At 36.3% G+C, this 14,431-nt stretch overlaps 1 protein-coding gene across 1 annotated transcript; it reads left to right on the forward strand.

Annotated features, from left to right (window-relative positions):
- The first annotated feature begins 4,681 nt into the window (after positions 1-4,681).
- LOC139849644 (uncharacterized) lies at positions 4,682-6,568 on the forward strand. Its single transcript, XM_071839279.1, has one exon. The coding sequence runs from the start codon at positions 4,692-4,694 to the stop codon at positions 6,528-6,530; it is 1,839 nt and encodes a 612-aa protein (XP_071695380.1). The 5' UTR covers positions 4,682-4,691; the 3' UTR covers positions 6,531-6,568.
- Positions 6,569-14,431: the final 7,863 nt, after the last annotated feature.

Consider the following 14,431-nt stretch of genomic DNA (forward strand, 5'->3'; position numbering starts at 1 on the left):
AGCAGTAATTCAGTGTCATGCGGTCGCATGACAATTCCACACACATCTCATGCGATCGCATGAGATGGTTGGTGAGGCCAAATCTCTTTTTAAGTCGAACGAGTTTCATTCTGTGATTCATTTTCTTCTTACACTCGTATAAACTCACACACACATATATATTTATATTATTATTATTATAAATATTAAGATTAATAATATTAATCTTATTAGGAATGATACTATTATTTATACATAAAATACTACGACGGGGTTCTGCTCGCGTGTTTTCAAAACAAGTTTTAGTAGCGGGATAGAGCTAAGAAATTATGGGTTATAGCTTTGGGGGTGATGGGTATGGTTCATGGGTATGCTCGTAAGATCAAATTTAGTGTTGGTCATCTCCGTTGCGTCTACGTACCTTCCTGCAATATTGAATCTCAATATTGATACGTGAGCACTCATAACTTAACTTTTATTTATTAATAGTGTATCCCTGACTAGTGCTCGAGAAAATAGGATTATGCATGCTTGTACTTTTGATATTGCCCTTAGTTAGGTTATGTTGAATCTCAAATTAGTTACTCCTGCGGTTGAGATAAGGTATAAGATATACATGCCGTTGGAAAGCTAGCGAAAAATTAAGAACTTTTCCTTTAGATGTCGAATGATTTCGATGAACGGATTAGAAGTTATAGTCAATTGAAGTTTTGATATTATTATTAAAAATGATTATTATTATCGTCGTTATTATCATCGTTCTAATTTTTATCGAATTATTATTATTACTATTATTATTATTATTATATTATTATTATTATTAATATTATTATTAATATTATTATTATGATTGTTTTCCATAAAAAGTATCATTATTAAAAATTGTTATATATATTATTATTACTATCGTTTTTATCGTTAAAGTTATAATTATTATTATTATTATTATTATTATCATTAAAATAGTTGTTAGTAATATCCTTATCATAATATTTATTATTATTAGTATTATTATTATTAAAAACTAATATTAGTAACGCTTAATTATTATAATTACAATTATTATCAATAAAAGGAACGCGATATAAAATATGATTTAAAAGCTACTAACAAATCGATTATGAAATAATGAGTATGAGTATCATGATGAAATTTAAAATATTGTAAGACATTGATTTAGATAAAATTATCGTTCTCCATTATTTTTATCACTATTATTATTAAAAGTATTATTAATACTAAAAATATCATTTTTATAAAAATTATTATTTTTAAGAGGAATATCATTGTTAACCAAAATTTTATTATTCTTATGAATTAGAATTATCGTTTTATCATATATCATTGTTAGTAAATATAAAAAAAAAATTAATATCCTTATTATAAAGATAATAATAATTATTATTATAAAATAATACAACTTTTACTTATTATTATTATCAATGTTATTTTATCAAATAAATATGTAACACAAATAATATAAGTACCTTAATAAAACCTATCATAATATTTTATGATATTACATGAACTTTATAAATTTTATTACTTACTATACATAAAAGTATATTTTTATATAAAAATTTTATTTATTAATAAATGATTATATTATTTACTTTAATAAACCTTTTAAAAATATTTAAAAATATAAAAACAACGACATATAAACTATATAATAAACATGTATAAATTTTGAAATCATTTTTTAGTCAAATTGACTTTTGTTGACTTTTGTATATTAGTCTCGAGCATTAGAATTGTGGTACACTATGATTCGAACTAATTTGTTAGACAAATATTGACCAACATACAAATATATATTTTAGGTTCGTGAATCCAAGGCCATCCCTGCATTGTTAAATATCGTCCTATGTATTTTTACTACAAAATACATTAGGTGAGTTTCATTTGCCTTTTTACCCATTATATTTTTGGGCTGAGAATACATGCGCAATTTTTTTATAAATGTTTTACGAAGTAGACACAAGTAATCGAAACTACATTATATGGTTGAATGATCGAAGCCGAATATACCCATTTTGCTTGGTAACCTAAGAATTAGTAAACCGATCTACTAATTGACGCGAATCCTAAAGATAGATCTATTGGGCCTAACGAACCCCATCCAAAGTACCAGATGCTTTAGTACTTCGATGTTGTTTTTATCATGTCCGAAGGATTTCCCGGAATGATAGGGGATATTCTTATATACATCTTGTTAATGTCGGTTACCAGATGTTCAATCCATATGAATGATATTTTTGTCTCTATGCATGGGATGTATATTTATGAGAACTGGAAATGAAATTCTTGTGGTCTATTATAATGATAAAAATGAATATTTATGATAAACTAATGAACTCACCAACCTTTTGGTTGACACTTTAAAGCATGTTTATTCTCAGGTGTTAAAGAAATCTTCCGCTGTGCATTTACTCATTTTAAAGATATTACTTGGAGTCTTCATGGCATATTTCGAAGAACGTTGCATTCGAGTCATTGAGTTTATCAAAGATTATTATTAAGTCAAGTTATAGTTGGATAGTGGATATTATGAAATAGTATGCATGTCTGTCAATTTTCGATGTAAAGAGAGTTTATCTTTTAAAAACGAATGCAATGTCTGAAAAATGTATCATATAGAGATCAAATACCTCGCGATGTAATCAACTATTGAGATTCGTTTATAATGTATATGAACGAATCCTTTCACTCTAAAGGTGAAATATGAATGGAAGCCTCCACGATGTGTGTCTTGTGTTATCTTTGGACACAGAGATTCTCAGTGTCCAAAATTTGGGCATTCAGATGCCCAATATCCAAAAGTGGTGAGTGGAAACAAGGATAATCAGTCTATCGTTGAAGATGTTTTCAGGTAGTTGGCTAAAGAGGTGACAAAGGGTAATAACAAGCAGAATGTTACTTTTGATTTAATTAAACCGAAGCAAAGATTGGTGTATAGGCCCAAGAAGAATATTGATTCTAACAATGGTTTGCATAAGAGTGTACCGGGTGACAAAAAGAAGCCGGAAGTTGAGTCAAGTAAATGTTCACAAGTGAAGACTCAGAACGCGTTCGATGCTTTGAATTAAGAGGCACTTAGATTAATTGATGAAGAAAGCGACGTTGAATCTGATAAAGATGAAACTGCTGAGTTTATGGCTTCTAAAACGTTATCTAAGGAAAGAACTACGTTTGGTTTGAAATCAGGCTGGTTATATGTTGTGTCTCTGGTTAGGAAGGTAGCTACATGTGTTGGTTTGCTAGTTCTTTTTATGTTTAGGTTCTAGCTTGGTTGTTTGGTTTTCCGACCTCTAGGTGCGCTTGAGGTCGTCTACGCTTCCTTGTTTCTGTTTTATTATTATTTTTAATAATAATAATAATAATAATAATAATAATAATAATAATAATAATAATAATAATAATAATATTTTTCGGGTAAAATCCTTTATAAAAAAAAAAAAAAAAAAAAAACTATTTAAATGCATATTCCGATTTCCGAATATATGATGGTAGTCAAGAAACTCATGCTATCCCCTCCATAAACAACGGTATCATCTTATTTATAAGGTTCACATGCTTTCATATTTCTTTTATGGAAAATTCTAACGACTAATATAATATAAGGAGTAGTTATTTTCTTTTGAGGTAATTAATCATTATTTTAATACAACTATTTATTTATTTCACGACATAATCTCTTAATAATAACCATAAAGATTATTATTAGCATTTTCCTTCTTTTATTTTTATTATATCATTTTTTTTTTTACGAGGAACCCCCTAGCGACGAGCCATAATGACTCCCCTCTAGTTGGTAAACTCCGGGTATACGGCAAGCCAGGCCTCCACTGCTACTAGGCAAAGCATCCTCTAGTCAATCAGTCACTAAATGGAGCTCGCCCCAAGGTATTTTGCCTTGAAGGGAATCGAACCCGTGACCTCTTGCTTCGTTGGAAGTCCTGGTAGCCACCCAGGCTATGCCTGGATGGTTTTATTATATCATATTGTAAGTGTCATGTTGACATTTGTTTTTTTTTTTTTTTCCTGAAAAGCAATAACATATTAAATATATAAGAATATTTACAGAATGTGAGGCACTCACTATATACTTAAGCCTCAGAACTTATACAAAAGGCATTAGAAGATGCCCAGAACCCGACTTAGATATAAATACACTTGATTATACAATATATGAGAAAATTTAGCCGGGATCCCAATTATTGATGAGCAGAAAACTCGATCATGTTGTTTGGTTGAAGTAGCCATTGATGCCAATTTGGAGGTAAAAATTTTTAATTTTAAATATTAACTTTTAAATACTCAATTCATTCATTTAAATTTCATCAAATATTATTAAACACAAATAAAATTATCAAATCAAAGTTGAAAAAAAAATTCTGGAAAAAATTAAAACATCACACCTATAATTAAACGGAAAATATACATACATGCTATATAAAAACTCAAATAAATCCTTGTATAACGTAGCAGTAATTAAATATAAATATAAATATAAATATATCTAATCTAATACTCCGTGTAACCTAATATTAATGTTACTCCGTATAATTTATAATGATATACGGAGTATAATATAATATAAATAAATTATCCAAATAAAAAACTTATAAATTGACCACAATTCTCAGTAATCACTCCTTCCCATGTTCATTCACTTCCTTCAATCTTGATTACAATTCCCTGCAACTTCAATGAAGTTCCACATTGTATCTCTCATCTTCATCTCTCTCATCTTTTCACCATTACAATCACAAACATGTAATCACATTGACCAACAAGCATTACTTGACTTCAAACACAAAATCACCTTTGACCCATCAAATCTTTTCCAATCATGGACACCTAAAACTGATTGCTGCAAATCATGGAATGGAATCACTTGTGATTCCGCCGGCAGAGTCACCAATATTTCCCGTTCCGGTCTAGTTTCCGGCGATGATTTCATTCTTGACACTTCAATCTCCGGTACCCTTTCTCCTTCTTTATCTAACCTTACATTTTTACAACTTCTTGACCTCAGTAACCTAAAAGACTTATCGGGTCGGATCCCACCGGAGTTTGGAAACCTTTCACGTTTAACCCATCTGTTTCTTGATACAAATAAACTTTCCGGTTCAATTCCGATGACATTCCGATCACTTTCCAGGCTGGAAAAGCTTTATCTTAGTAATAATCAATTAAATGGTGAAATCCCATCTGTTATTTTCCAATCTTTTAAATCTTTATCGGAAATTGGTCTCTCCGGTAATCAGTTTTCCGGCGAGATTCCATCATCAATCGGCGAAATGAGTTCGATAACAAAACTTGATTTCCATCAGAATAACTTTTCTGGGGTGATTCCAGAAACCATTGGGAAGTTGAAAAATCTAAAATTTCTTGATTTATCGGAAAATAACCTCACCGGAATCATCCCGATCTCACTTGGATCATTATCGGAGTTAGAGCTTTTGTACCTTAACCAAAACCAACTCTCTGGTTCAATCCCCGCTTCAATTGGTGGACTTGTTTCAATTCAGTTTATTCGTTTGTCCGAAAACGAGTTAACCGGTAACATCCCGCCGTCTATTGGTAAACTGCCAAAGATCCAACGGTTGATATTTGAAAACAATAAGCTCACCGGAAAGTTACCGGGTAGTTTAGGTCATTTGATTACTCTTACGGATATGTATTTTTCGAATAATAGATTTACTGGTTTTATTCCTTTTAGTTTTGGGAACTTGCAAAATCTTCAAACATTAGATCTATCAAGAAACAAACTTTCGGGCCAGATTCCGACTCCGATTTCAAGATTACAGAATTTGCAAACTCTAGATTTGTCATATAACCCTATGCATTTGATCAGATTACCAAATTGGTTATCAAGATTGAAACTTTTTCGGCTAATGATGGCGAACACAGGAATCCGAGGTCGGTTTCCAAGGTTCCTAGCGTCATCGACAACAATCTCAGAGTTAGACTTATCGAAAAACTCGTTAACGGGTGAATTGCCACGTTGGATTGGGAACATGACTAACCTTTCGTTTTTGAACTTATCAAGTAATGGGTTTAGGGGTTCGATTCCAGCTGAATTCAAGAATCTTTCGTTGTTGATGGATCTTGATCTTCATTCAAATAACTTTTCAGGAGATATAAATACTATTTTCAAGAAAAATGTACATGATCCGCTTGGTCATTTCAACTCGATTGATGTATCGTACAACTCATTTTCCGGGCCGATAGATTTTGCAAATGAACCTGCTATGGATTCGATAGTTTCGTTGGTGTTATCGCACAATCCGTTGGGCGGAACTATACCGAAGTCTTTTAGTAATGGGAATGAATTGGTAAGAATCTTGATTTCTAGCAATAAGTTGAGAGGAATGATACCAAAAGAGTTGTTAAATTTGAAGAATTTGAAGGAATTTGATGTGTCAAGAAATAGACTAATTGGGCAAATTCCCGAGCATAATACTAGTATTCCTGTTTCAGCATTTTTGGGTAATCCTGGATTGTGTGGGAACCCACTTCCGCCATGTAAACATTCTATTTGACAAAATGTCATTTTTCTTTGTATACTTAGAATATTTGTTATAGGGAAATTGATGAAAATACATTTTTTTTTTTTAACAAAATACACTTTTTTAAAAAAAATGTCTTTTTACACCATTCGGTAGACGGGATTTCTGTCTACCACCTTTATCTGTCGTCTACTACCATTTTTACAAAGTAGTAGACAGTAACAACAAGGTAGTAGACAGTGAGAACAAAACAGTAGACAGTCAATTACAAGGTAGCTGACCGTCTACTGCCTTGTTGTTACTGTCTACTACCTTGTTGTAGGTGTCGACTGATATGTATTATTGGTGTCGACACCTACAACAAGGTAGTAGACAATAACAACAAGGCAGTAGACGGTCAGCTACCTTATAATTAGCTGTCTACTGCTTTGTTCTCACTGTCTACTACCTTGTTGTTACTGTCTACTACTTTGTAAAAATGTTAGTAGACGACAGATAAAGGTGGTAGACAGAAATTCTGACTACCGAATGGTGTAAAAAGACAATTTTTTTTAAAAAAGTGTATTTGTTTGAAGCCTAAAAAAAAAAAAAATGTATTTTGAACAATTTCCCTTTCTTATATCCATTGTTGACAAAAATGGTAAATTGACCCAAGTGTGTATGACAAGTTGGGATTTGTTCTGTTTAAAAGAGTTAAATTTTTAGAATTTTTGTGGACATTTTGACCCAGGCCCATTGGGTTATGAACTCCTTATCATCGTTAGTTTTTATAAAAATTATACTCCGTATATATATTTTTGATTAAATATTATATATCATACATTACATTACATATACTCCCTCCGTCACAATTTAATAGTCCACAGATCAAAAAACACAGTTTAAGAAAAAGTGACTGTCACATGTACTTTTTGTCTACTTTTTCCCTACTTTCCAGTTTTACCCATTACTTTTTACCTATACTTTTGTCTTACTTAAATAAAGCAAGGGTATAAAAGTACTTTAATTAATTATTCTTTTCCATTTATGGAAGTGAACTATTAATTTGAGACGTACGAAAAAGGAAAGGTGGACTATTAAATTGGGACGGAGATAGTATTATATATTCCACAGATAATATATAATATAAATATATATTACTCCGTGTATATATATATATATATATATATATATATATATATATATATATATATATATATATATATATATATATATATATATATATATATATATATATATATATATATATATATATATATAAATATATATATATATATATGGCACGATCCGTGGCTAAGCTTAAAATGAGTACAAACTGAATAAGTAAATATGAACCACAAAATATTATAAAATTTCAATTTAGCTTAAAATACATAGAAGGGTAAAAAGGTCATTTTAATAATTATAATTAATAAAAATTAATTATACAAAAGTTAACATAATATGAAACACCTTCATCACCACCACCCACAACCACCATGCACCACCATCAACCTCCACCATCACCACCAACCATCACCACCCACCAATCACCACCAACCCCACCCCCACCACCACCCACCACCACCACCCCCCACCACCGCTACCCACCACCCACCACCCACAACCAATCACCACCAACACCCACCACCACCCATCACCACCAACTACCACCACCCACCACCACCACAACCACCAACCACCACCACCACCACCACTACCATCAACCACCACCACCACCAACCCCCACCAACCACCACCAACGACCACCACCCACCACGATCAACCACCACCACCAACTACCACAACCACCAACCACCACCGGCAACCACCACCAGCAACCACCACCATCACCAACCAGCACCATTAATCAGCACCACCAACCAGCGCCACGCACTACCACGGCGACCACCACCCACCACCACCCCCACCACCAGCCACCACCACCCGCCACCACCACCCGCCACCACCAGCCACCACCACCACCCACCACGAACCACCACCACTAACTACCACCACCCTCCACCACCACCACAACCCTCCACCACCACCACCAACCACCACCACCCACCACCACCACCACCAACCACCACCACCATTCAACACCACCACCCACCACCAACCCACACCACCCACCACCACCACCACCCACCACCACCACCACCACCACCACCCACCACCCACCACCCACCACCAACAACCACTACCACCACCACCACCACCAACCACCAATCACCACCACCACCCACCACCACCAACTACCACCACTACCCACCACTACCCACCACCGACCACCGACCACCCACCACCTACAACCCACCACTACCACCACCACCAACCACCAATCACCACCACCACCCACCACCACCACCACCACCACCAACCCCTACCAACACCACCAACCCCTACCAACCACCACCACCCTCCACCACCACCACCAACCACCACAACCTACCACCACTATCAACCACCACCACAAACCACCACCACTAACCACCCACCACCACCCACCACAACCTACCACCACCACCAACCCACACCAACCACCACCACCACCCACCAACACCTACCACCATCAACCACCACCTCCACCACCTCTCACCACCACCACCAACCACCACTACTACCAACCACCACCATCACCAACCAGCACCATCAATCAACACTACCAACTAGCGCCACCCACGACCACCACCACTAAACACCACCACCACCTACCACCTGTAACATCCCGCATTTTTCCGTTAAATTATTTTAACGCCCGTCTTTTTCTTTTTAAATAATACCCTTCATATCTAGATTCGTATCCTTTGTTAAGTAACATTTTAAATATTCTCGTTATCGGATTTTTAATATCTCCCGTACTCCCGTGTAATTTAAAATAATTCGTTTGGTCAATTCACGCACCCGCAACCGAACGTGAGGGACTAGTTTCGCCATTGGAGCAAAGATGTGACTAGCTTGACTAGTCAACACCCACCTCCCCATTTTCCTTTTCATTTTCATTTCCATTTTCTTTCTATACTTTCCAATTTTCTCTCAAACACCACTACAAAGAATCATCATCTAAATTCGGATTTGGAAGCTTCAACCAAAACAAAATACATATTTGGAATCCTCTCTTCATCCTCTTCAATTTGATACCAACTTCATCTAATTTGGGTAACTTTCTAAAATCACTAATTTTATGTGTTCTTGAGATTTTTGAGTTATAAAGTTGTTAATTAGTGTATATGGCTCATTGTGATGTCGTGTATGTAATTTGTATGCTCGATTCGTTGTTTTTGGTGTAACTAGTTCAATATGAAAATTACTTGCTAAATCCTTGATTTTGGATGATCAAATGTTGTTAGATTGTTAAAGTGCATGTTTTAAAAGTGTTACTAGTATCATTAGCTTCGTTTTGATGTATAGGTTGATTAAGGAAACTCCAAGAACATGATTAGTGATTTTGTGAACTTGGATTAGGGTTTGATAAGCTTTAGATGAACTTTTGATGCACCAAATGCTATGAAATATTGTAGATAAGAATTTTGTTGCAATGTGTGTATGATTACCTTCGAAACGGCATATCATACATGTAAATTGGTTGCCCGAATCATAAAATGCGTTTTAGAACTTGAAACTTTGATTATGAACGTTTAATGCGGTTTTTGGTTGTTGTTAGTGATGAATTGCTTGATGAAATGTGCTTAGTTGTTTTCCTTGTCAAATTACCTTTCTAATGATATAGGTTATGCATTTTAAGTGTTTTCGGTGCATGAAATGTGTTATATTGTATTTTGGTTCGTGACTTGGACCATTTTTCTGCAAACTGCATGATTCCCAGGTATTGCGCGCCGCGCATTTACCCGCGCGCCGCGCAGAATCAGAGACCCCAGATGTTTGCCTTCTTGGTTGAGTTCTGACCAGAAATTGCACTTGGGTGCGCGCCGCGCAACCCAGTGCGCGCCGCGCAAAAGCCCCAGGCCACTCTCTTTTGTTTTTAAATGTCACAAAAATGTTTCCGCTTAACTAAAACTCCGTTTAACATGAAACTTGACTATTAGGCTCTTATATGACTTCTCGTCTTGGGAAAATTGTCGGATACCCGACCCGACCCCGTTGACTTTGACTTTGACCAAGTTTGACTTTTAGTCAAACTTAACCAAACGATTATACAATCGTTCTAACATACTTAACTACTTGTATCGTGCATGAAACTTGACAAATTGATTCACATGCTATATTAATCGAGTCGTAACGAGCCATAGGACTAATTGAACATCTTTGACCGTTTGTGTTTACCGTTATTGATACAACCTATATGTTTAGGTCAAGACTAGCTTTGTCTTTGCACGCGTCTACTTGTTGAAGTACTTTATTAACTCTTGCGCTCAAGGTGAGATCATAGTCCCACCTTTTCAACAACTTTTATACTTTTAAATCGTGGGCTGAGAAAACATATACTTTGTTACATCTTGTACTACTTACTTTTATGTTTTGAACACAAGTGTGAAAACAAACATTCCACGTGCGAGTTAGAACAAAAATGCCTCAATTCGATTATCATTAGTTACACTTGCAGGGTGTAAGCGAGAACTTATATTGTGTGGCCATACGGGTTTAACAAACCCTCATTCGGACGGTTCGCTACCGTTATGCGGATGAAATATATTTTTGTGTTTTAGTGTGGGTTCTAGCACTGTGTGATGGGGTAACGTTGGTTAAGTTTTGATAATTGAGTGCTCGCGTATAACAACACTTTTGGAATGCAAATGATTTGGATAATCTACGTTATGGAAATACAAAATCTTGTGGTTCAAAAACAACGTTTAATACTTACTAAACCTATGATTTCACCAACGTTTTCGTTGACAGATTCTTCTATGTTTTCTCAGGTTTTGAATGCTTAGTGATACATGCTTCCGCACTCTTTTGATACTTGCTTGGATGTCGAGTATACATGCATTTTGGAGCATCTTTTGAACTTATTTAAACTGTGTCGCATAGTTTTCATTCGTACTTATAACGTTGTAACTTAACTTGTGGTCAATTATCTTTGTAAACTTTGAAACAATCTTTACACTTGAATGGATGCGACATATTTTGGGTCAAACGTCTGTTTTAAAGACTTATGACCAGGTAATGGGACCTACGTAGTCGACGCCGTCACTTGACGATTTGTCGGGGTCGCTACAAGTGGTATCAGAGCCTTGGTTGTAGGGATTTAGAGTTCATTTGTGTCCACCCCGAGTCATAGGGTACATAGGTGAATCTAGACTACAACCGGCATATAGACTGAAGTAGGAATTACTTGACTATTTGTGCATTTATACTCGAACTCTTCAATCATATCTAACTCGTATTCGATCTTGATCTTACGTTGATAAATTTTGTTGACGCGCCACCTTGACTTTATGAGGTAATGTTAAATGCACATGAGAATCAGGGTAATATAATTTCCGGGATTATATTACGGTGATTCATATGGACATTCCGACATTATGACATAAAGAATTTAAGGCGAGTCAAGGAAAATTTTCTCTACATCATCATTCCCTATCATGATTAGTATTATTGAGAATACTAATCAACGATATTCTTGTGTCTTGAAGGAACAATGCCTCCCCGTCGCGGACCACGTAATGAAACTTCCGAACAAGCTTTTCAACGCATGATAGCCACCGCCATAGGTGCGGCTATGGCTAGTATCTCCTCCGACATTAATAATAACCACAACCACAACAACCATGGAGCCGGTAATTCAAACGAGGGTTGCTCCTACAAAACTTTCATGGGGTGCAAACCTCACACCTTCGATGGGACCGGAGGACCGGTTGTGCTCACCCGATGGTTTGAGCAAACAGAAGACGTTTTTAGCATAAGCGGTTGTCGGGACCAAGACAAAGTCAAATATTCCACCCACACTTTTGCCGGTATCGCCCTCACATGGTGGAATACGTATGTGCAGTCGGTGGGTATCGATGAAGCCCACACACTCTCATGGGCCGACTTAAAGAAAAAGATGATCGCCGAATACTTCCCGCGCGAAGAGACCCGTAAGCTCGAACACGAACTAAGAACTTTAAAAGCGGTCGGGAATGACCTAAAGGCATATAATCAACGATTTTCTGAGCTATCCTTGATGTGCCCAAACCTCGTGACCCCCGAACCTCTAAGGGTTGAACTTTACATGGATGGTCTTCCCAAGAGCATCAAACAAGGAGTAATGTCATCCAAACCCAGTAATCACCAAGAGGCCCTGAATATGGCCCGTCAATTGATCGAAACGGTAGACGAGATTGAAGTTCCGGCACCTAAAGCCGAGGATGAGTCGGGTGAAAACAAAAGAAAATGGGAAGCCCCCCAATCGAGTAACTACAACAACAACTTTTCCAAGGAACCTCTCACCCCCGTCGGCAAGAAAAGTTATGCCGGGACACGACCTTTTTGCAACAAATGCCACAAGCATCATTTTGGTGAATGTGGCAAGCTAATTTGCCATCGGTGCCAAGGTAGTGGTCATATTGCCAAGTATTGTGGAAGTACCGCCCCCGTCACTCAAAAGGGGCCCGACGCACCAAAGCCGAGTATTTGCTACAAATGTGGCCAATCGGGTCATTTTAGGAATGAATGCCCAAAGAATAAAGCAAAAACCAACGCGCGCCGTTGAACTTACAACATCGACACCTAGGATGCCCGAGACGATGATGGACTAGTCACGGATACGTTTCTTCACAACAAACCGTATATTTCATACTTATTCGATTCGAGTACCGTTAGACGTTTTATAACCAAGGATTTGACTCGTGCTCTTTATATTCCACCTCTTTCCCCCAGATACTACTTAGACGATTTAAGTGACCGACGGAATATATTGTGTGCCTATAAATTTTATCGGAGGATATGCGTTAAGAAATTGGACTCGACACCTATAGAACTAAGGAACTCAAAACCTATTCATTAAGGAGAAATTGTTGCCCTACATTTATGTATAGATTATTGTGAACTAAGTAACTTTCGGTTGGAAACCAATACTCTCTTCCTCGTATCCATTACCTCATGATTATTTGCGTGGATCCCGTGTATTCCAAATCGACCTCCGTTCTGGTTATCATCAATTGGGGGTTAAGGGAGACGATGTCTCCTAAGCCATTTTCCGAGCTCGCAACGTTAGTTGTAAATCCCTCTTAGTACCGTTTGATTTATTTAGGACTCCGTCCGTATTCATGAACCTCCTAAACCACGTATGCCACTTATCTAGACAAATCTGTTATCATATTTATAGATGACATCTTAACTTATTCAAGTAAAGAAGGCAAACGAACAACATCATCATCTTACGCTCGAACTTTGAGAAAAGAGCAACTCTATACCAAATTCTCCGAGTGAGAATTTCTGTTAAACGAAGTCAAATTTTCTAGACCATGATGTTAATGGTCAAGGCATTACAATCAATCTCGAAATCAAGCCACACGTAATCATGAAACTCTCTCAACTCAGACTTGTATTCGTAAAATCTTAGATCTCGCCTGTTATCACCGAAGATTCATTTCTGACTTTTCTCGTGTTACCCGACTTTTAAACTCGTTAACTCACTAAGGGAAAACTTTAAACCTCTCCGTGTTCGAACCTTGAGCGTGATTCTTCACACCAACATTTCTAGTTAAAATCGTATAGCAACAGATGGAACTCAAACATGGAAATATTTCTACATGAACGCCGAAAGGCATACTCTCTCGACTCAAAATTAACGTAACTAAAATTCGTTATTTTGCACGAAGAATTCGAATACTAAACTGTAGATCCGATCAACTTTCTCGTCATCACGTACCACACACATACCTCTGTTATTTCACCGTTACCGTCTGATATTACTGGAATTTAAGATAACACACAATCCAACGATACTTCACTCTTCTTTGACTTAACGCCCTTGCGTTGCTGATAATCGTCTAACCATTATTCAACCC

The sequence above is a fragment of the Rutidosis leptorrhynchoides genome, chromosome 5 (genome assembly GCF_046630445.1).
Source record: "Rutidosis leptorrhynchoides isolate AG116_Rl617_1_P2 chromosome 5, CSIRO_AGI_Rlap_v1, whole genome shotgun sequence".
Lineage (NCBI taxonomy): Eukaryota > Viridiplantae > Streptophyta > Magnoliopsida > Asterales > Asteraceae > Rutidosis > Rutidosis leptorrhynchoides.

Excerpts from the sequence above, each read along its gene's own strand:
- LOC139849644 (XM_071839279.1), top strand. The coding sequence starts at position 4,692 with ATGAAGTTCCACATTGTATCTCTCATCTTCATCTCTCTCATCTTTTCA.